Source organism: Anabrus simplex, chromosome 2 (assembly GCF_040414725.1).
Source record: "Anabrus simplex isolate iqAnaSimp1 chromosome 2, ASM4041472v1, whole genome shotgun sequence".
NCBI classification, from domain to species: Eukaryota; Metazoa; Arthropoda; class Insecta; order Orthoptera; family Tettigoniidae; genus Anabrus; species Anabrus simplex.
In genome coordinates, this window is record NC_090266.1 from 814,208,871 (window position 1) to 814,234,115 (window position 25,245).

The window sequence follows — 25,245 nt, forward strand, 5'->3', positions numbered from 1 at the left end:
CGTAAAGATTTCCAGGTCCGCGACTGTTGTCTAAGTTAATTACAGTACTCTCACGTTCACGTGGGCATGCTGGTAGTTCTTTGCGCATAAACACACCGCGAAACTAATGAATTCCTAGTTGTTTAGCAAACGTAAAAACTTCGTGGGTTAGAGCTCGTTGTGGCAGTGCATTAAGTAGAAATTTTTGGTGATATTTAGATGCCAAATCCTTTCTTGTATGGCGCAAGCTTCATGTGTACTCCTTTGCCTCGTAGTGCAATTGCATCCATTGTCTTGTTGTGACGTTCACGCTCTTTCAACTGTTGCTTCGTTTCTTCTATAGCGTTAACAATTCTTGCTATAGCACTAGCACCACCCAGCAAAGATCGTAAAGCTGCTAGTCCAGCAAACAGCGCAGAAAGAAATCCTCCTCATTTTGTTACATGAATAATTCGTCACGTTTACAAAATATTGCTCTGTACTTTTGAGAAAATATCAAGAACAAGAAAAGGCTGAAGAGCAAGGAAAAGAGAAGCAGGATGAGGAAGAGGAGAAGCAGGATAGGTATGAAGAAGAGGATAAGGAAGAACAACTTAACTCTACTTCACAATCTAAGCGAGTTAAGTTTTTAACTACAGATGTTATTGCTGGAAGATCTACTACATCAACACAAGATCTGCCTTCTTTGTCTGAGGCTATGAACACAATATCAGAGTATCGTAATCTGTTTAAGACTTTTATTCAAAATACCTATGGATCTCTCTTTGCTCTTTACATAGAACAACACTTTACAGGACAAACTGACACAACCTCCGATATTCGCTTTGAAGACGACTGTTTCTGGATAGGTAATGTAAATGTTAAGTTTATTGGCAACAGTCTCATCGTAAAAGGTGTTCCCCCTAAACCTACCAAAGTTCCTTTAGAACTTCTTTTCTCATGAATACCCTGCAAGGATATAATTTCACAAAATGATTTTAAAAAATATAAAGCAATATTTTTTGCCACTGACGCAACACGACGTAATTACAAGAGGAGAGATGTTGTAAATGCAAATAAGAGTTGCAAGTATCGAGAGTTTATTTCTAAGCTGTTTCCGTCACATCAACCGACTGCACGTGGTCTTAATGTTATCTACAAGCCTTTATTGCCGTATGTAGATGTAAGATACTTGAATGACCATAACTTACTCGTAGAACGATTTTAAATTCTAAGGGCTTTGCAAGATGCTGGTCACAAGGGTCACGAATCAGAAGTTCTAGAAATAGAGACAGAATTATGTCATGCGGATATTGTTCAGTAATGGCTCGTCAAGATAAGACCTCACCCGTAAAGATAAGATCGCACAGAAGTTAAATAAATCAGCTCGTCGCACCTACTATCGCAGACGCGTTATAACACGAGTAAAAGGTGATCTCTGGCAAGCAGACTTAGTAGAAATGATTCCATATGCCTCTAGCAATAAGGGGTATAAGTATCTACTTACTGTCATCGATCTGTACTCTAAGTTTGCTTTTGCATAACCTGTGCGTTCTAAGACAGCAGCTGAATTCAAAGACGCATTTAAACACATTGATGAACAATCAAAATCGCTGCCCAAAGCTACTTCAAAATAATCAACGTAAAGAGTTTTACAACAAGGATTTTTCTTCTTACCTCAAGTTACTTGACATTCATCACCACTCTACGTACAGCAATCTCAAGACAAGTGTTGTAGAACGTTTAATCGGACACTCAAGACAATGATGTGGCGAGAATTTACAGCTCAAGGTTCTTATCGTTGGATTGAACTGCTACCTAGACTCGTGTCTACCTACAACGAAACACCTGATAGCACTATCGGCACAAAGCCACGTCTTGATACTAAGAATACACCATGCTTACACGCTATTCATCAAAACGGCTGATCCGCGCTACCATCGCTTTAAAAAGGTGATTCCCTTCACATCAGCAAATACAAGTCTATCTTTGCAAAAGGATACACACCTAACTGGAGCAAAGAAACGTTTCAAATCAGGAGTGTTAAGCTTACTGATCCAGTTACGTATTTACTTCGCGATCCTTCAGGACAGCCTATTGAAGGAGAATTCTATGGCGAAGAACTGCAGAAAACAAAATATCTTCATCACTATTTAATCGAATATGTTATCCGTCGTCGTGGAAATAAACTGTATGTGAATAGGCTTGGTTTTAATAACATTTTCAGTTCACGGATTAATAAATAGGATGTACTCTACAACTTGATTTTTTAAATTCTGGAACCTTTACCTCTCCTTTCTTCTACTGCATAAGACAAGTTCAAACTTGCAAGTCAACATTATTACTACCAGTTAATTTAGGACATGGCGTAGGGTAGGATTAATATTAAAAAATCAAACAACACCTGCATTATGTTTCATGAGTCGTATTTATTTTAATATATATACATTCTTCTTTCTTCAAGTAAATCTGTTCTGTCCTTTCTTACATAGATTATTTCTACTCTCTTCGCCTTTTAATGCCACCACCCATTAACACTTTGCCTTTTATTTCACCGGCAATGACAAGTGCCGCTATCTTCTCGGCAACTGTAGCATTAGATGACGTATCACGCTGCATAGCTTTACGAAGCAGATTTTCATCTGTTACACGTCTTAGTTCAGGTTTGTTTGACGACGAGCAATGTCATGCTCCTTGTAGGCAGCATCTAACATTTTAATACCAGGATGACCACGTGCCAAGCGGACGTCAAGTCGAGTTTCAGGGAAACAGTACTGGTAACTAGGAAGATGAATTTAAAAGGAAGAAGATCAATCACCTTATTGATGAGTCCATGCCCAGCATGCCTCCTTGCCTTCCTCCCAGCACGTTTCTTCACCTTTCTGTGCAAGAGCTTGCTTACTCTTTTCGTAGCCATGATAGGTGTTTATAAGCGAAGACAACTCGTTAGTTTTAGGTCCGTGATACAGGTTAATGAGTTGACATATACGGCACAGTCTCACTGAAGGTCTCTTAGCTAAACTAACTTTGAAGCTCTGAAAAATTATGATCTTGAGTCCACTCACGAGGCACTTTATCCCAGATCATCTTTACTGTATTCGCAGATATATTCACCAAAAATGGCTTTCGTAATGTATTCAGGTCTTCTTCAGTAAAAGTGTTTAATTTCTTTTTGGAAGCATAAAACTTTACGATTGCCTTTTCAACTGCGTTACACTTATTATCAGATTGAACTGACATGATGTCTATAAAAATGTTTCTTTCACACTGTTGTCATTTCGACACTATAATTTACATATGTTGGTCACCTCCCGGCATGCACTGCGACACAACCAAAGAGCATGCGCACATGGCGTGAAGACAGTTTAATTGTTTCTCCGCTATTCTCCTTGCGAAGAGTTTTAAATGATAGACATCCTAATTCATGCATGTCGATAATTTCCCATGTTGACGGTAGATACTCACGCAACCATTCCCTCTTTTCACAACCCTTTAAAAACAAGATCAGCTCTTGACAAATAAGCGTTCATGATCATAGCTAGAAAGCGATAAGGTATTGCTTTTTCTTCCCACTGCAGAACTACTTTTTTCTATCCATTGTGTCTGTTTTTGTTTTCATTAGTTTGCAGACAGTAAGGGAAAGGTGGGCTAAATACTAAACTGACGAGTTTTGGCGCCCACAATACAGTAAAATCCAACACAGCCACCTCTTTGAACACAAATTTGTTGCCGTTCACTTTAAAGCCTTGTACATCAACTACTAATGTTCTTGTCATGATGGAATAAAGCGCTCTACTCTCTATCACAGTATCTTAGAGACTAAAGAAAATATTCTCAATTATAGCATATATAAAGGCTTGAGATTACTAGAGAGTGACCTTGATAACGGACAAGTCTAAACATGCATAACCATGTCGACGTAATCGTTGCATGCTAAAACAGTGTTACCTTAGTATGGCACATGCTCAGTCCCGCTATTATAGAACTACATATAAAGTATGTGTAATGTGTTTGATTCGCTGCCCTGTTATGAAATTTGAAAAGTGGTACAAGGCCTGAAACGGAGTCAACTCTGGCACAGGTACACAACTAAGTAGAAATGCGTTTTAGAAGGAGGAGGGTGAAGAGGAGGAGGAAGAGGAGGAGTGTCGATAGTTATTTGTCCGTCGGATGGAGACGTAAAGCATTGAGCAGATATTTCGATGCTGTTCGACAAGAGAAACCTATGAGCCACTACCGGGTTTTGTCATCTCCCTTTCTACTATCATGTATCATGTCATTTATTTCATATTGTGATCTTCCCTGATGAGGTTGACGTCAGGAAGAGCATCGGTTATAAAAAATCAATCTTGACAGGACCAAACCTTGTCCAGTTTCTCTACATTGTCGTGTATGAGGTGAGGCGAACCTGAAAAGTTTGCGACGGAAGGCCAGTTTCTCAACCGTCTGAGCCATTCAGCCTGGCATAGTAAGTTAGGTGGTGGTATACAATATTTAATTACTAAATTGTATGCTCATAAAAGCCTTGATTCAAGTACAATCCTCTCCGAAGTGCTCGTATGGTGTGGGGAGCATATAACACTGTTGATAGTTATTTATCCGTCGGGTGGAGAGGTAAAGCATTGAGCAGACCTCTCGATGCTATTCGACAGGAGAAGGCTATGTGCCACTACCGGGTTTTAACCTCTCCCTTCCTACTATCATATATCATGTCATTCATTTCATCTTATTATCTTCCATGATGAGATTGACGTCAGGAAGGGCATGCGGTTATAAAAAATCCATCTTAACAGATTCATCTCACCACAAACACAACACCGTGGAGAAACGGGACATGGAATGGACACAAGTTAGGTTATAATGCCATGCACCCATAGCAAGCAATCTGCATTTCAAATCACCCACGCTGTGACGTCACATCTCTATAAGAATCCATCTTAACAGACTCGTCTCTCTACAAATCCAAACCGTAGGGAAACGGGACAAGGAATGGACACACGTTAGGTCATAACATTATGCACCCTTAGCCAGCAGTCCGCATTTCAAATCACAGACGCTGTGACGTCACAGCTTTGTCAGGAGAAGGCTTGCGCGTTCGGTTGTGTAAAGATAAGCATGCATTTATAAATCGCCCGGTATCCCACAAAGTCGCCACGAGAGCGCACTGATATGTGTGCAGTGGGATCTGATAGTCATTTGTCACGCTGTGACGTCACAGCTTTTTCAGGAGAAGGCATGCGCGTTCGGTTATGTAAAGATAAGCATGCATTTTTAAATCGCCCGCACTTATTACGTCACAGCTCTGTAACTTCTCCAAGGGGGAGACGACAAAGAGCCTGTGCGAGTTTCGGTTACCGTTCGTGGACAAGGTTAGGCTAACACACGTGTTAACCACAGCTACAGCTGCTCACTAGTTCGGCTCCTCCAAGGGGAACCCGTCTGGGGTTAGGTTACTGTTACTGGTAGCGAGTATAGGTTAACATGTCATAACCTCAACTACCGTTTTGACTCCTCCAAGGGGAGCCTGTGTGTGAGGTTAGGTTAGCGTTTGCGCGCAGGGTTAGGTTAACACGTCATAATGCCTCCTTTACCTCATCTGCAGGTCACCTAACCAATTGTGGCTCCTCCATGGGCGCCCGATCGATTCTGCTCCTCGAAAGGAGTCCGTGAGGTTAGCATTGCCCTCGTACGTAAGGGTCCGTGACCTCACCAACTCGGCTCCTCCAAGTGGGGCCCGTGCGATTCAGCTCCTCCAAAGTCGCCCGTCAAAAGCAGTCCAAGTTGACCAGTGAGGTTTGCATTGCCCTCGTACGTATGCGTATGGCGTTATAACCTCACCTAGGGTGGTTAAAAAGCACCCTGGACTATTCCCTGACCAATTAGGCCCCTCCAATGGAATATGTAAGGTTAGGCTTGCTCTCGAACGCATAGTTCCACGTTCAATGGTTTAGAACCTGCAAAGCTTTGCTACTCAACTAGGGATCAATGACCTCGTTGCAGGATCGTTACTACTCAACTAGGGGTCAATGACCTCGTGGGAAAATGCTGACTCAGCAACCATTGTTTTAGAACATACTTTGCCCTACTACTCAAATATGTCTCTAATCATGATACACAGTCCGTCTCGTGCGGGTACAATAGAGTCAAGTCTTGTAATTCGGCCAGACTTGTAAAACGGCAAGAAAGACTGTTTCAAATCTGCCGACCTCCCTACTTGATGACTGAAATCGTAGAGGGCTGCAATATCATCGCTGTATTTATTTTACGTGTTGAGTTGTGTGTTAGCAGTCTCTGCCTGTTTTGAGTATTTTATAAACTATTTGTTTTACGTCGCACTGACACAGATAGGTCTTATGGCGACGATGGGATAGGAAAGGCATAGGAATGGGAAGGAAGCGGCCGTGGCTTTAATTAAGGTACAGTCCAGCATTTTCCTGGTGTGAAAATGGGAAACCACGGAAAAACATATTCAGGGCTGCCAACAGTGGGGTTTGAACCCACTATCCACCGGATGCAAGCTCACAGCCGCGCTCCTAACAGCACGGCCAACTCACCCGGTACATATTTTTATAAAGGAATATATCAAAGCCCATGTTGAAAACTAAGTCTGACGAGGCCATCTTCTCTCTAGAGCGTGGGGAACATAATTTATTATGCCACTACTGTGCTTATACTACAAAATAAAGAAGGCGTTATTGAAAGCATGACCTCTAAGAGCTGCGAGTGTGTTTTTGTTTGTTAGATTAATGCTACCAACTATTAACTAGCTCATAAAGTATTTGGAAAAGTGTCAATTTGTCATTTGGCTAATAACATGGCAGATTTACAAGACTCATCCCAATTTGCTCTGAGCCTATAAATATGCTTATACTTTATATGCAGTTTAGAATGTATTTTATAAAATGTTTTAATAATGCTATTTGCTTTACGTCCCACTAACTACTTTTACGGTCTTCGGAGACGCCGAGGTGCCGGAATTTAGTTCCGCAGGAGTTCTTTTACGTGCCAGTAAATCTACCGACACGGGGCTGTCGTATTTGAGCACCTTCAAATACCACCGGACTGAGCCAGGATCGAACCTGCCAAGTTGGGGCTAGAAGGCCAGCGCCTTAACCGTCTGAGCCACTCAGCCCGGCATAAAATGTTTTAGTATTCCTATATCCCTGCTCCTCTTCCATAGTCATATACAGACATATTATCTGACCAGACGGAATTGCACTGCACAATTCTAAAACTTAACAAATACATTTTGAATTAATAAATTTAATTTTCTGTTTAATAGTATAGACGTGTAAAATGAGAGACAGGACAATGCAGTGCCAGAGCGAGATATAAAAAGAAGGTAGGAAGCTGTAGATACTGTAAGATCCGGTCTACTGAAACCTTCACAAGAGTCGAAGTTCTATGATATTCCATGGACTGCGTTACGTAGATAATAGACTGTGCCCTCTCCCTTCCTTACGAAGGAAATATAATATACGCAGAGGTTTTATCACGTTGATGACTAGAAACTGACTTCTCCACAACTTATTATAGGGTAGGTAGGTAAGGGTTATTCTGCCCGAAGGCAGGTCCGAACCTCCGCAGAGGTATTCCTGAGCCGGAGTTTACGTGCGGTAGGGTGGCCAGTTCCTTTCCGCTCCTCCATTCCCTTACCCCCCATCAACAGCGCGTGGCAACCCATCCAACTCCTGACCACGCCCAATGTTACTTAACTTCGGAGTTCTCACGGGATCCGGTGTTTCAACACGGCTACGGCCGTTGGCTTATAGGGTAGATGAAAGCAAAATTAAACCCCGTCCGAAAACAGAAACGTGCATTGTGGTATATCTATTGACTTGTGTGTAAAAACTACTCATAAGGAACATGTTTACTAGTGACGATATTACAAAACTTTCCTGTAAAACGGCCTATTGTGTCATATTACACAAGCAATAAAAATAAATTTTAAATGTTGTTTGGCATTAAAACTAAGTTGTCTCTTTACCAGACGTCCTGCGGAATAACTTATTAGCCCGTCGCCTTTGTACGAAGCATGTTCATCACCTTCTTTCAACCAGTTAAGAAGCTTCAGCAGATTCGTATAGATTTATCGGATCACTCTAATATGAGTACTGTTAATACGGGAAGTTAGGAGCGTGATTGCCAAGTGGCACAGTCACTGGCTTCTCTCTAAGGTGGCCGCGGTTTAAATCCTGCCCGATGCATGTGGTAGTTTTGAAACGAATTCCTTTTAAAACTCAAAGTCCCGTATTTAACATCGGGGTACCAACAATCATGAAAATGTAATAAGTGCCACACATCATTTGTTAACAAGTATAAATTTCGCCATACCTGAAGGGAAGGAAAGAAAACCGGGGGTGATGCCAACGGAAGAACATTTTTGGTTAGAGGAGGGCAGAGGGGGATTAAAGAAACTTAGTATTAAGAATGATTGTAGAAAACAGAATGAGGCAAATAATCTAGGTGCATGTATCTCTCTTATACCGAAGATCTGGAGAAGGCATTCAGTAAGACTGAATCGGAGAAACTCATTACCATGTTAAAGAAGCAAGTGTCGAGTACGCAAACCGATGAGTAACATGGACTTGTGAGGATGAAGCAGAGTATTCATTTTGTACGGAAGGACATACTAGACCAGGAGTACCGTAATGAAGCTTAGTGTCCCCAAACTTCTTTAACGCGTACAGGCTGCCTTCGTAAATGTAAGTAATAACCTAAAGGTAACTGAAGGAATTAATAAGCCAGAATGAATAATAACTCAGCTGCGCTTTACAGACGATTCTGCGATGATGGTTGAAAGCAACCTCGAGGCCGTTCGTAAAATTTACATACGACTACGCTCCTTGCCTATCATATATGGCTTCGTTGTGCTGTGCCTTAAGAAGTGAAAAAGAGTTAAAAAGTATATAAGAAGTAGAATTATTCAAAAGTAGCTCAAATAATGAAAGCAACAGTTAAACCTCAAAGAGTTGAGAGTTATAACTTTCGTAGGGCTAACTTTTACGAACTTTACAGTCAGTTACGTAATAACAGGAAAAAGCTTTACGGAATTAAAATTAATCTGAAAATTCGAAATCATCTAGTGAGAATTACTTCTAAAGAATATTTGTGTATGAAGCGAATCCTCTACTTTTGGCCTAACCGATTAAATATGAACACTGGTGTATTTATTATGTGCTTCTACAGAACAATGTTAATGATCGAGCGGACGGAGGGATTGTATACGTAAAAACCCGACAGACATAGCTTCTCGAATTTTAGGAAAAATATAACATAATATATCCTCTCTTTTACTCATAACCGAATCTTACGTCTAGTCTCAAATGGAATCCTAGTACTTAGCTTCAATTTTATTTACTTAAACATTGGCTAGTATGTAAGTATTAAAACTCCGTAAAATACTAATCCGCTGTCCTCATGATCTAATTGAGATTAAACTTGGAATATATTAAGGTAATCGGATGAGCTAAAATCTTTCCACCATACATTCTTTAACAAACAACAACTCCAGAATAACGTTTCAGTAGTTAACGTTCATGTTATCTACAGACACTCCGGGTTTAAATACCAAATATTGTTATTAAATAAACTCAGTTCTACCGAGCGAGTTACAAATGCTGGGGCTGAAACTTAATTAAGGCCACTCCCTTTCCAGTCAGCTCATTTCTATCCCATCGTCACCAAAGGACCTAACTGAGTCGGTGCGACGTTAAAACCCTCTATTCTGTCAAACAAGTAACATTAGAAGTGATAAGTTAAATCAGAAAATACATAAAATTGTATGATATTCATATAACTTATAACCTTACCTTCTAATCGTTCATTATGAGATGGGCCATACCAGAATTTCTGTAAATTTATAAAGCGTATATAGCTTCTACAACGAATTAAGTCGACTTTAATTTCTATTCCTTTATTTATTTATTTATTTATTTATTTATTTATTTATTTATTTATTTATTTATTTATTTATTTATTTATTTATTTATTTATTTATTTATCTTCGATTACTTGGCGTCGGCATCACATGTGGATTCAGCTCAGTTTACGGCCGAATGTTCATTCTGACGCCACCCATTTGTGGAAGGATGTGTTCAGTGTTTCGTTGGTAGTGTGTTGTATCACGTGTACATGACGGTCAAGACAGACGTACCAAAGGAATTAACTAGGCGCGGCCAAAATCCCCAGCCCAACTGGGAATTTCTGGACTGAAAAGCACCCCGCTGACCATTCCGCCGAGAAACCGGCCAATTATATCGAATTCAATTATTTGGAGTTTGTTATGGTCGGTCGGTCGTATTATGTGTTCCAATTGAAGCGTACCTACACTTCTAATTGGTAATATGCTTTTCAAATATAATACAATATTTTTGCAATAGACACTATTATCATATACGTCTTTTACTTTATATCAAATGTATAACCCAATTAATTGGCATTAACCTTAGTTTAAGTCACTTCAACTCAAGAGAATGACACCAAATTAAACTGTATTACATTTGTTACTCACCGTTGGATCCTTTAAAACTACCTATCAACTAACTTAATTACACTTACAATTCATGGAATGGGCAACATTTCTGTTTAGCAATTTAGTGCTTATGTCAATTCTTTTTTTTTTTTTTTGCTAGGGGCTTTACGTCGCACCGACACAGACAGGTCTTATGGCGACGATGGGATAGGAAAGGCCTAGGAGTTGGAAGGAAGCGGCCGTGGCCTTTGTTAAGGTACAGCCCCAGCATCTGCCTGGTATGAAAATGGGAAACCACGGAAAACCATCTTCAGGGCTGCCGATAGTGGGATTCGAACCTACTATCTCCCGGATGCAAGCTCACAGCCGCGCGCCTCTACGCGCACGGCCAACTCGCCCGGTATATGTCAATTCTGAACGTGAACATCAATTAAAGGAGAGGAGTACTGAAATACAGGCACTGATTGTTACGAACAGCACCTGTTGTACAAACCAAACCGAAACAAACCAAACCGCATGGTGCAACAGCCCCGATGAGCCATGATCTACCAAGCGACCGCTTTTCATCCCGAAGGCCTGCAGATTACGAGGTGTCGTGTGGTCAGCAAAACGGATCCTCTCGGCCGTTATTCTTTGCTTTCGAGACCAGGACCGCCACCTCACCGTCAGATAGCTCCCCAATTGTAATCACGTAGGCTGAGTGGATCTCGAACCAGCTAACAGATGCAGGTAAAATCTCTGACCTGATCGGGAATCCATCCCGGGGCCCCCGGGTAAGAGGCAGGCACACTACCCCTACACCGTGGGGCCGACACACTGTTGTACACACTATATAAAAGTGAGTTGTTGGTAACGGACACCGCAAGTTAAGTCGTCCTATCGTGAGGGTCACTGCTGAAGACGATCGTTCCCAGAACGGTAGAAAGCGTTCCAAGTAGGTAATTCATTTCACCGAGAAAAGACAGCATAATTCGTTAGAACTCACTGCATGAAGGCCCTCATCATTGAAGACGTATATTTCTTGTAGGATTAAAAATATTCTTCTCCAAAATTTGGACAAGTGAGTTGAAAGCATGCATACAAACTCTCTGTCGCATCGCGAGGCTTGTCTACATCCAGTGCAACAAGAACACAGCTTCTTCCTCTCCAGTCCCTTTTTATTGTCTGTTGTTGGAAAGAGGCGTGATAGCCAAGTGATATCGCCACTGGCTTCTCACTTCGGATCTCAGCCAATGTGGGTATGTTTGCTTTTTAAAACGGAAAGTTACGTCTGTGAGAGTCTGCTTCAACGTAATCTGGAGGTCCCGTTGGTCCTGATTACGATATCGACAGTCACGTAAAATCTCCAAGCTTGCTTGTTAATAGTAATATTATTGGTTTTACGTCCAGCCAACTACTTTTACTGTTTTCAGAAACGCTGAGGTGTCGGAACTTTGCCCCACATATCTAAACCAGCTGAAGTACCCGTCGTTGACGGGACTATTACTTATCATGTGCATGAATATATTTTTCTCCACCCTCATATTGTTCTCCATATTCTGGGGCACACATGTGAGCTGCCTCTCTCTGTCAGCTGTTCTACTTGGCACGCAATAGTAATACCATCTATCGGAGAACAGTGGCAGCCGAGGAGACAAAGCAGATTTCAATAAACAATAGTCAATGTAGACATGATACTGTATAGGCTTTCGGGCTTATGCAGTGTCAAGAAAATAAGGTGAAATTCCTTACGTTTCGCAGAGAACTGTGCGTTGCACCATCAGAAGAAAATCTCGACTGTCCACGAGAAAGGCTTCTTAAACAATGGCATTTGAAATTTAGATGCTATAATAGAAGTGGAAATGATACGTTCATTCGGCACCAGATGGCTCTCCGGACGTGGCAAAGAGCTAGCGCTCGGAGCGGAGATTGACCGAACTATCAGAATCAGTCTAAGAGATTCACATAACATGTGTACGTAACATATGACAATGACAGGTGTATGACATTGACACAAGCCTGAAATGTACGAATTTGAAAAACACTGAGACGAAATAGACTGATTCGGATGGTTCGGTCAGCTTCCGCTTCGAACGCTGGCGCTGTGCCACGTCCAGGGAGCCATCTAGTGGCGAATGAACGTACCACTTTCACTTCTATTATAACGTCTAAATGTAAAAAGTCATTGTTTAAGAAGCCTTTCTCGTGGACAGTCGAGATCTTCTTCTCTGCGAAACGTAAAGAATTTCACCTTATTTTCTTGACACGCCATAATCCCAAAAGCCTATACAGTATCATGTCTATAAGTACGGGCCGTGAAAGCATCAATGGCAAAAATAGTCAATGTACTGTTATTGTTGATCAATTGTATGGACTTTCGATATTGTAGACCTTCGCACCTAGTTTTATTCTGACTGTAATATTAGGACATCCAATGTAAAGGGAGTCCTTCTTCCTCCATTCATGACGTTCCTTCGAGACTTTTTCACATTTCGACAATCCTTGCCGACATGGGCTGGTGAGCACGCGGTTTTTAATTTTAAGACAATCAAAGCAATAACACCACCACCGCCAGTTAACATAATTGAACAATATTTCCATGTTACGATGCTGGGCGTTGACATGGACAAAGCAACAAAAGTATAAATTCGTGAATGTATCTGTTATCGTAGCTGGTACGGTAAAAGTGTATAAGACCTAAGTGATCGTAAATTGTATGCTCTATAACTCTTGTTATATTGTGTTAATCGATAGGACCAATAATAGCATAGATATTTGAGGATTAAATTTTGGGTGTTTCCCTAAACTATCTGTCATCCAGCACGAATAAAATAATTTATAGCCTAGACTGTAGTAGCTTCTTCCCCAATTCTGCATACCGTTTTTTATTAAATTCTGTTGATCCATTCTCTCCTGAAGCGCATACATACATACATACATACATACATACATACATACATACATACATACATACATACATACATACATACAGACAGACAGACAGACAGACAGACAGACAGATAGATAGACAGACAGACAGACAAACAGAGAATACGGAAAGTTGAAAATTGCATTTCCTTCTTACCGTGGACGCGACCGATACAGAAATACCATTCGTTTTTCATTCTGAGAAATGTATAAACCAACCTCTTATTATATACAGTACTAGCAAGATACCCGTGCTTCGCTACGGTACTATAATGAAATTTATAATTGAATGCTTAATGTTTTACATACATATAATCCGCCGAAATTCGCGATCTAACTCGTTTTCTGAGAGAATCCGCCAAAGTTCGTGATGTGACTCGTTTTCTGAGAGATTACTGGCAAAGTTCCTCCCATTTTTCAATCTTTCTTTCCAGCAATCGATTTCATACTTCCGGGCTAGGTCCAGGTATTCCACCCGGCCAGTTGGGTCCCTAAATCTTTGCCATCTTTTCCTATAAGCATTTTAATATGGATCAAATCCTTGAGGAGATCCGGCGTGGTGTCGTTTTGGGTGCCTTGGCGGTACTGAACCCGCAGCCGGACTGCAATCATAATTATTACCCGGCCAGGACACGTTTCCAGCGCGGTCCGCATATTTTGAAGACGGTCCAGAACATCGTTATTATTATTATTATTATTATTATTATTATTATTATTATTATTATTATTATTATTATTATTATTATTATTATTGATGGTCTGGAACCCACAGCAAGATGCAAGACCGCTACTTGGCTACTTGGCGGTAAAGTACATCCTTTATCATTGTCATTGCTGACAATGTGACAAGCACCATCGTCGCGCGTAAGCAAGTGCGCGAGATTTCTGGCGACACGAATGATATACATCTGCGAATTATTGACCTTATTATAGAGGTGCACAATTGCACGGTCAATATCATTCATATCGTTCATTTCAAATGTGTTTAAATTTTTATTTATATGCCAGGAGAATCTACTGTTATCTAACTTTATGTATCCCAAAGGAATATATGGTTCTTGAAAACGAACCCACGAAAGATTAAAAATGATCAGTTTATGTTCAGAATAAGTACATTATGATTTACCCCCCCCCCAAAAAAAAGAAGGCGTTTCCTTATTTTTAAAGGAGATTCCAAATACCAATGTTCACGTCTGTTACCTTCACTTCTGAGATATAAGTATCCCCATAAGAAGAATTCACTTTTTTCATTTCCTTTCACACTCCTCTCCCCATTAAGTGAATCTCCCGTTAAAATAATTGTCCCTTTAATAGTAAAGATCTTCTAAATACCAATTATCACTACTCTAACATCTTCATTTTTGAGATATGTGTCAACATGAAAGGAATACAACTTTTTTCACCCCCGCCCCCAAAATGATTTCGCCCAAGAGCGCTTTTTTTGCTTTTAAAGGAGATCCAAATATCAATTTTTACGTCTGTAACAACTTCAGTTTTTATTAGATGTAAGTATCCTCATAAAATTAATTCAATTAATTTTTCAATTTTTAACCTCCACCCCTTCATTCGATTTTCTGAGAATACGTGTTTGTTTAATTTTAAAGCAGATTCCAAATACCAATTTTCACACGTCTGCAAAATCTTTCGTTTTTGAGATAATAGTATCCCCATACAAATATTTAAATTAATTTTTCAATTTCCCTCCTCCCTTTAGGTGGATTTCAGAAAACAAAAAGGACACATTCCTTTATATTTAAAGGAAATTCCAAATACCAAATGTCACGTCTGTAACATCTTCAGCTTTTGAGATATCAGTATCCTAATTAAAAGAATTCAACCCCATTTTCAGTCACTTTACCCCTCCACCCAATTGTTTTTTCAGGAAACAAAAGTACATGTTTCCTCAATAGAGATAAAAATACAATTTTTCACTTCGGTAACGTGTTAAGTTTTTGAGATATACTGTAGAAATGCACATTTTAAAATTTCACCCCCTTTTTAGTTCCCCTTAAGTGGAGTTTCCAAAAACAAATCACTTATGTTTCTTTACTTTTACAGGAGATTCCAAATACCAATTTTTACGTCTGTAACATTTTACGTTCCTGAGATATACTGTAGATATAGTCTTTCTAATAATTCACCCCAAATTGTCACTCCTGTTTAACACCCATTAATTAGATTTTCCAAAAACAAAAAATATGTGTTTTTTTATTTTCAAAGGAGATCCCAAATACCAATTTTCAGTTCTGTAATATCTTCTGTTTCTGAGATATAAGTATCCTCATTTAAGGCATTCCACCCTTTTTTCACCTTTTTCACCCCTCTTATTGGGATTTTCCGAAAACAAAAGAATATGTGTTTCTTTTTAAAGGGGTTTCTAAATACCAATTTTTACATCTGTACACTTTAAAAGTTTTGAGATATATACACACACTATTTTAAAAATTCACCCCCCCCCCTTTTGAACACCCTCTTTAATTGGATTTTCCAAAAACAAAAAATACATGTTTCTTTATTTTTAAAGGAGATCCCAAATACCAATTTTCAGGTCCGTAATGTCCTGAGTTTCTGAGATATAAGTATCCTCATTAAAGGCATTCAACCCATTCTTCATCCTTTTCCACCCTTCCTATTGGGATTTTCCGAAAACAAAAAATACATGTTTCTTTATTTTTAAACGAGATTTTAAATACCAATTTTTACATCTATAAACTTTAAAAATTTTGAGATATAAGTTACACACATTTTAGAAATTCACCCCTTTTCACCCCCCCCCCCCCAATTAATTGGATTTTCCAAAAACAAAAATACGTGTTTATTTTTAAGGAAGATCCCAAACACCAATTTTCAGGTCTGTAATATCTTCAGTTTCTGAGATATAAGTATCCTCATTAAAGGCATTCAACCCATTTTTCACCCCTTTTCAGCCCACCTATTGGGATTTTCCGAAAGCAAAAAAATACGTGTTTCTTTATTTAATGAAGGTTCTAAATACCTATTTTTACATCTGTAAACTTTAAAAGTTTTGAGATATAGGTGCACTCATTTTACAAATTCACCCCGCTTTTCACCCACCCATTAATTGGATTTTACAAAAAATTACGTGTTTCTTTATTTTTAAAAGAGATCAAAAGTACCAATTTTCAGGTCTGTAATATCTTCAGCTTCTGAGATATAAGTATCGGTATCCTGATTAAAGGCATTCAACCACTTTTTCACTCTTTTTGACCTCTCCTATTGGGATTTTCTGAAAACCAAAAAATACGTGTTTCCTTATTTTTAAAGAAGATTCTAAATACCAATTTTTACATCTGCAAACTTTTAAAATTTTGAGATATAGATACACTTATTTTAAAATTTTATCCCCCTTTTCACCCCCTTAGCGACAGAATATCCAAAAATTCTCTCTTAGCGAGCACTTACATCTTAATATGAATATATCCCCAAAATTTCATTTCTTTATGTCCAGTAGTTTCGGCTCGGTGATGATGAGTCAGTCAGTCAGTCAGTCAGTCAGTCAGGACAAGTTATTTTATATATATACTAGCAAGATACCCGTGCTTCGCTACGGTATTATACTGAAATTTATAATTGAATGCTTATTGTTTTAGATATATAATCCCCCGAAATTCGCGAACTGACTCGTTTTCTGCGAGAATCCACCAAAATTCCCGATCTTACTGGTTTTCTATTATTTCACGGCACGTTTCCTCCCATTTTTCAATCTTCCTTTCCAGCAATCGATTTCGTACTTCCCGGGCTAGGCTCAGATATTCCTCCCGGTCAGTTGGGTCCGTAAATCTTTGCCATCTTTTCCTATAATCATTTTTAATATGGATAAAATCCTTCAGGAGATCCAGCGTGGTGTCATATTGGGTGCCTTGGCGGCACTGAACCCGCGGCCGGGCTGCATTCTTAGTCATTTGTCCAGGAGCCGTTACCAGCGCGGTCCGCACATTTGACGACGGTCCGGAATTTTATTATTATTATTATTATTATTATTATTATTATTATTATTATTATTATTATTATTATGTGTTGCTGGAATGGCTGATGACAGGGAAAACCGGAGTATCCGGAGAAAAACCTGTCCCGCCTCCGTTTTGTCCAGCACGAATGTCACATGGAGTGACCGGGATTTGAACCACGGCACCCAGCTGTGAGAGGCCGGCGCGCTGCCGCCTGAGCAACGGAGGATACTTATAAGTACATTAATAACAGTAATATCAATTGGATACACCTCCTTCTACACCCCAACGCCGTTAAGTTTATTTACCGCCACCCCCCCTAAAAATATTAAAATAATGCTTGTTTCTTTATGTTTAAAGGAGATTCCAAACACCAATGTTCACGTCTATTACCTTCAGCTTTGAAATATAAGTATCACATAAAAATAATTTACTTTTTTCACTTCATTTCACAATACTCCCCCCCCCCCCCCGAAGTGAATTTTCCCCTCAAAAATACTTGTTTCTTTAATAGTAAAGGATCTTCTAAATACCAATTATCACGACTCTAACTTCTTCAGAGTTTTTGATTTATGTGTCCTCATGAAAGGAATTCAACTCCTTTACACTCCCGCCCTCCAAGATGGTTTCCCCACCAAATGCGTTTTTCTTTGTTTTTAAAGGAGATCAAAATACGAATTTTCACGTCTGTAACAACTTTATATTTATTAGATGTATGTATTCTCATAGAATTAAGTCAATTAATTTTTCAATTCTTTCACCTCCCCCCCCCCCCACGCCTTCAAGGGATTTTCAGAGAATACTTGTTTCTTTACTTTTAAAGCAGATTGCAAATATCAAATTTCACGTCTGTAACATCTTCATGTTTGAGATTTCAGTAGCCTAATTAAAAGAATTCAACACCATTTTCAGTCACTTTCACCCCCACCCCCCTTCCACCCGAGTGGTATTTCCGAAAACTAAAAATACACGTTTCTTTATGTTTAATAGAGATAAAAATACCATTTTTCACTTCTGTAACATGTTAAGTTTTTTTAGATATACTGTAAAAATTCTCATTTTAAAATTTCACCCTTTTTGAGTTCCCCTTAAGCGGAGTTTCCTAAAACAAATCACCTATGTTTCTTTACATTTACAGGAGATTCCAAACACCCACTTTTTACATCTGTAACATTTTACGTTTCCAAGATATTCTGTAGATATATTCCTTCAAAAAATTCACCCCAATTTGTCACTCCTGTTTAATCGCCATTAATTGGATTTTCCAAAAACTAAAAAAATACGTGTTTCTTTATTTTTAAAGGAGATCCCAAACACCAATTTTCAGGTCTGTAATATCTTCAGTTTCTGAGATATAAGTAGCCTCATTAAAGGCATTCAACCCATTTTTCACCCCTTTTCACTCCTCCTATTGCGATTTTCCGAAAACAAAAAAATACGTGTTTCTTTATTTTTAATGAAGATTCTAAATACCAATTTTTACATCTCCAAACTTTAAAAGTTTGGAGATATAGAATCACTCATTTTAAAAATCACCCCCATTTTCACCCTCCCATTAACTGGATTTTCCAAAAACAAAAAAATACGTGTTTCTTTATTTTTAAAAGAGATCAAAAGTACCAATTTTCAGGTCTGTAATATCTTCAGTTTCTGAGATATAAGTACCGGTATCCTGATTAAAGGTATTCAACCCATTTTCCCCCATTTTCACCCTTTTTCACCCCTCCTATTGGGATTTTCTGAAAACAAAAAAATACGTGTTTCTTTAATTTTAAAGAAGATTCTAAATACCAATTTTTACATCTGTAAACTTTTAAAGTTTTGAGATATGGCTACACTCATTTTAAAATTTCACCCCCCTTTTCACCCCCTTAGCAACGGAATATCCAAAAATCCTCTCTTAGCGAGCACCTACATCTTAATATGAATATATCCCCAAAATTTCATTTCTTTATGTCCAGTAGTTTTGGCTCGGCGATGATGAATCAGTCAGTCAGTCAGTCAGTCAGTCAGGACAAGTTATTTTATATATATAGATAGATATATATATATATATATATAGCATACTCTGTTTTGACATTCAATTCCATATGCAAAATGATACAATGCTGTTGTTTCGTTATTCTAGGTATTCCTCTAGCGATTTTTTCGACAAGCTCTATAGTTTGATAAATGTAATTAAAAAACCTGAAGCTTTGATCTACAATATTTACTCGTTGGTAAGAAACATATTAGAGGATCCGCATATTCGTAATATCCTGAGCTGAAGGAACACATGCCGTGTTGTGCTCTGGCCAGGGGATCACGTGTGTTTCTTGGAGTAGCTAACATTTTCAGTTCAGAAATGATATTGACAACTTCTCATTCCTAGGTAATACTACAGTTTGGTTGTTATTGAGTGCGGAAATATTTTGTTTTCAACCTTATGCATTAAACTGTTCTATTTAATGGATATTTTCGATCTTGACTGGGGAGGATGTGTTCTATATTGCAGTTGCCATATTGTGTTCTAAACTGAGCGTTATACAGTGTGGACTAATGTCGAATTGATTGCCACTTGAGCTATTACTTCCATGCCTTTCTTTATCAAACACGTTTTTTTTCTGAATTGTACAGTACATATATGATGTAACGTAATGTTTCAGGTATTCCTCTGGCGATTGTTGCTGCAACGGTAGCTTCTAACATTGAAGCTTATCAGTCAGTGGACTCAGACTACTGCCTCCTGTCTCCAACCAACACTTACACCTACTACATCAGCTACCTAGCCCCATGTTGTACAATGTTATTTATAAACTGTATAGTATTTGTACTGGTCGCTCGAGTGTTGTTTCAAAAACGCTCTGCCGGGAATGTACGATCTCATGGAGGTGCTGGTATTACACTAGCGCAGGTAAGAATTTCAACAACGCATTTGAATATTTATAGCATTGACAATTTATATAAAACTTTATTATGCCACTTTCACAGGAAAATCTCATGACATTAATCGTTTCATTTGGCAAAATACATTACATGAATCTAGATACCTAGCTCATATTTAAAACAACTGTTGTATAAATATCTCAATTACTTGATTAGAAATATTCTAAGGTTTGGTAAACTATCAACATTTTACTGATCTGGAAAAAAGTCATAATTTTCTACAACTATATTCCCAATTTTTTTTCAATCTGGTTATAACTCAGAACATATCTCAGCTATACGCCAACACTGCGAAAACATTTTCATGGAGCGTATATATAACAGACCACTACTTTCACTTTGCAAATGTTCAGAAAAAGATAAGCGTTCAAGTTGATCCGCAATCATGGAAAGAAGTAAGAATCTACAGGGAACAATAAAGCACAGGATGCAAATTATCTACTTAAAATGAATATATTAAAAGTTACATACATAAAAAGAACTTACATTCATATGATTTACATGGAAGCACTTCCATCTAATATGTTTCCTACTTCAGTTTTGTTAGTTACATTCAACTTTCAAAAACGCTCTGCCGGAAATGTACGATCTCATGGAGCAAAGAAAAAATTTATTAAGTAATGGACATAGCTCATTCCGAAATGCAGTGAAATGGTTAAGCAAACAAGGCAAACATTTAAAAATAATATTTGAAATACAAGAAACTAATATAGAGAATTAGCAACTTAGCAAAAAATAATTACCCATAAGAAGATAATATGGTACTCAGCATTCGTAACGAAATCGTTCGCTTAACGTAGCAGTATATGAGATAGATAGAGTGGAACTATCTCGTAGAAATGGTCATCTTTAACATCTTCACCGTTTCCTTAATGGGATAGAAAATGTACAACTATTTTATAATTTCACTTTCCTTTCTGATAATAGTATATCGGTTCCACCTGGTCAATACCGATAAGTTTATTTACAATTCCAAGTTTTAAAATCATCATATTAGAACAACGGGACATGTTTAGGCCGCATTAGACCACATTCAGCTGTCTAGAAGTAACTTAAAATTAATATATTAAAAGTCACATAATATAAATAAAATTAACATTCATATGATATATTGATAAATTAAAATACGTGCATGTTGAAACATCATCAGATGAAAAATTCGCTTGATGTAGTGTGATAAAGGAATTAGGGTCTACAGCTAATTCCTACCTGACCCTATGCAGTACAGTGTAATAAATGACGATGATGCAATTGAAAGTTTCTTCAGTTCCTTAAAATAAGTTTCACGTAAAAATATTGACAGTAGATTCATTAAAATTGTTGTTCCACTTCATATCAAAACTTCTAAAATATTACGAATTTACGAATGTAGATTAAATTCATTTAATGCCAACCAGACCGTATGTATGTTTCGTCTTCAGCCCGAAGGCTGGTTGGATCTTCAACAGCTCCGCCATCGGCAGTCATAGATGGCCTAGGCATTACTGAAAAGGCGTACTAGGGAAATGAGGAGTGAGGTAGTTTGCCGTTACCTTCCTCACCGAGCCAGAGGTTACTATTACATATCAGTCTGCCAAGCCCACTGAAATGCATGCACCAACGAACCCTATGAGCAACATTTTCACACCATTCATAGCAGGGACTGGCTGCATAAGGAATGGCATTACTAGCATTGTTCATACCTCAGTCACTTTCATTTTGTCAAAGCCAAAAATAAGACTGAGACAGATCAATGAATGTAACCAAATTGCTCTAGCCTATACCAGAAAGCATAGTACACTGTAGACACTAGGTACCGTCAGCAAATGCATCTAGCCAGACCACTGAGTGGAAATCAACTGCCGTCAGGTCATGTTGCGCGATATGAAATCTAGAAGGAAAACGAAAAATTACTAAGATGAATATTAAAACGAGAGAAGCAAAATGTAGGGAAAGGAAAACCATGTAGGTGAAAATATAGAAAAACAGACATAAAACTCACTTTCAGTAGCTCCGTGTTTGCTTTAGATCATATCTGTACGCTGGCTAAGTTGACACTAAGTCCACAACACGTTCGTCCTTGTGTGAGTGTGAGCAAATTTATCGGCAGTGGGAGCGCAGGAGAGGAAGGGGGGGGGGGAAGGTAAACAAAGGCAGTGATCAATGGAATGCGGGACATCCAGGTTAAGCCACTCGCTGGGAATTTGATCGGGCATAAAATGAAACCAATGGTCTCAACCATATCTTTTGTAAGTTACAGGACATTAACATTACGTATTTTCATTTCGTGCTCTTAAGCAGTACAAGTACATTTAGATGAAAATTTGGAATTCTCATGTTCATGCAACAAGCAAAGTGAACACAGAGAGCGCAACGGATTTTCACTAATTAATACAAATATTTTGCAGAAGAGATTGTTTGAATTGTCATAACCCTGCTTCAAAATAGGGTCTACAGCTAATTCCTACCTGACCCTATGCAGTACAGTGTAATTGACTACATGTAAGTATGATGAAAATGAGTACATCGTGTACAAAACGGAAGATAAACAATACCGGAAAATTCATTCTTATTTGTACTAGGACGCTTCATTTAATTAAGAGCCTGTATGCTCTCCCTTCCACAGAAGATTGGGGGTACAATTTCTATTCACACCACTATAATGTATTTTGTGAATATATACCCTGCTATTTTAACATTTTAACATCCCTTCTACCTAATATGAATTGGAACACAAATAAAGGTCATAGTATTCTGCATTAAAATTCCTGAGATAATGGTTCCGAAACTAAGTATACTACAATAAAGCCTCCTTCTGTTTGAAGGACGGTTTATAATAACAGAATTACTGTGCTTATTTAAGTCACTAAAAGAAGGCAGCTAATGAGATTATTAAGAGTGCGGTGCTGTGGAGGAATCATGAATCGTTCACTCACAACCGTATATCTGAGTCCCAACTGCAGGTGCACACCACCAGGGAAAGAAGCCTGTCGTATTGTGCTCCGAGGTTGAGCAGAATGTTGTCGGCATGCCAGGGTGCCGTATACGACTGTTTCTGCAGTTAACAAGGAGTCTCTGAAAAGCCAATAGATTATGCTGGAGAATTGTGCACTACGCTGGACTAGAAGTGTCAGCAATGTTTCGATGATGATGGCATTGTACACGCACGTGCCCCTCGTTCCGATCAGATGCAACAGGCAGATACGAAACCTTCTAGCGTAGTATAGATTAGAAGTTGTGACGCACCTAAAGTGTAAGCTAGAAACGTCCTCAACTGTTTGCTTGAAGCTGGGCTACGACCATGAATGTGATATGGTGACTTCCATTCCATCTCATCACCTGCATACCACCTCGAATGAATCAAGAAAGGGGACCGAGAATGACATGAAGATGGTCGTTTGCATGTGCAGTGTTGACCAAGTGAGCGACAGTGTAGACAACAGTAATACATAGGATCAACGTCTCAAGTTATAGTCTTTGTATTCTTATCGCCTAGTGTGCGTTCGACTATGTTATTCGAAACATGAACAGTGAACGATACAACCAGAAAGTCGTCTCATCCGTTCCGCCCCCATCCGTGCAGCAACACTAAAACATGCTGTTCACATGCCCACCTACATACCGCACGTGCTTTCGAATCACATGCCTCGTACGATTATCAGACCTGTCCCCTCTTGAACATTGAGCAAGACTCCTTGCCCGGTCTTCGGTACCGGCGACAAACCTTGCTCAACTGCACCACTGGATGAAATCCGCATAGACTTAAATTACACAGGATGACAGTCGTCACCTCAAGGATCGTTTCCATACGAACGTTAAAACATAAATGGCTGCTAGAAGAAGGTTTAAGGAATACTGCGGCAGTAAATTGGTTTGACATCCGGTCTGAGCGGTTCGTGTGGTGGAGTACTGGACTTCTTATACCAAGTTGATAGGTTCCGTCCTGGCTCAGTCCTGTAGTATTTCAAGGTGCTCAATTACGCCAGCCTCATCTTGATGGATTTAACGGCACGTTAAAGGATTCCACCACCTCAGCATCTCTGGACGTCTTGAAAGTAGTTAGTGAGACGTAAGACCTAACATAGTAGTAGATTGGCACGCCCTGTTATTAAGTATTGCATTATTTTACCTGGCAAAAGTAAGGAGACGATAAAGAGTGCAATGCTGGGGAAGAATTAAGAATGGATCGCTGGCCATCGTACATCTGAGTCCCAACTCCAATATGATTACTGAGTATTAATATATGGATAATAAAAACAGCCTTGAAAGAGGAAATTGCTTAAAACTGCGCGTAATGTCCTATTTGTAAAAAAATAGATATTTCAGGGAATGTATTTACATTACATTGGGGACAATAGAATGGTTGTATCAGAATTACGTTTACGTAGGATACTTATTGGTGCATAAAATGTCCCCAAAGAGAACCTCTTTGAAGGTGCGAATAGTATTTATCCTTGTGATAATTTCAGAAAGAAGGTTCCACCCAAGGCAGGCAAGTATTGTGAATGCATTATCGTAAATGGCAGTTCTATGGATACGTAAAGCAACTATTGAATTATTAGTAGATCTAGTGTTAAGACATTGAAAGGATGCTAGGTATATGAAATATGAAGTAAGGCAATACGGATGTGAAGAATGAAGGAATTTATGGAGATGGCATAGGGTATGCACAGTGCGACGGATTTCTAATCGGGGCCAAGATACATGGTTGTATGAAGGAGTTACATGGTCATAGTACCGGAGGTTACAGACGTATTTTACACATGCAATTTGAACACGTTGCAATCTGCTCAATAACTTGCGCCCAGCGTCTCTATAATTTATTTTTTAAGTTATAATTTTATTTCTCTCAAATGGCAAGATACAGTAGTAACATACAAGAGTAACACAACAAGTAAATCACTCCATCTCTTAATACAGTATAACGTTCACTTGTCACACGTCCTTCTGTCCTTGAAAAACAAAACAAACAATTTGTCCCATTTCCTCTCGTATCCGATTGTTCTAGAACACTGTCATTTCAAAAAAACATTG

At 38.8% G+C, this 25,245-nt stretch overlaps 1 protein-coding gene across 1 annotated transcript in view; it reads left to right on the forward strand.

Moving 5' to 3' along the window:
* The window catches only part of LOC136863695 (uncharacterized), a 415,056-nt gene that overhangs the window by 370,827 nt on the left and 18,984 nt on the right, over positions 1 to 25,245 (forward strand). Inside the window, exon 22 of the mRNA XM_068226041.1 lies at positions 19,953 to 20,200. Coding sequence (XP_068082142.1) covers positions 19,953 to 20,200 — 248 coding nt within the window. The remainder of the gene's footprint in view (positions 1 to 19,952; positions 20,201 to 25,245) is intronic.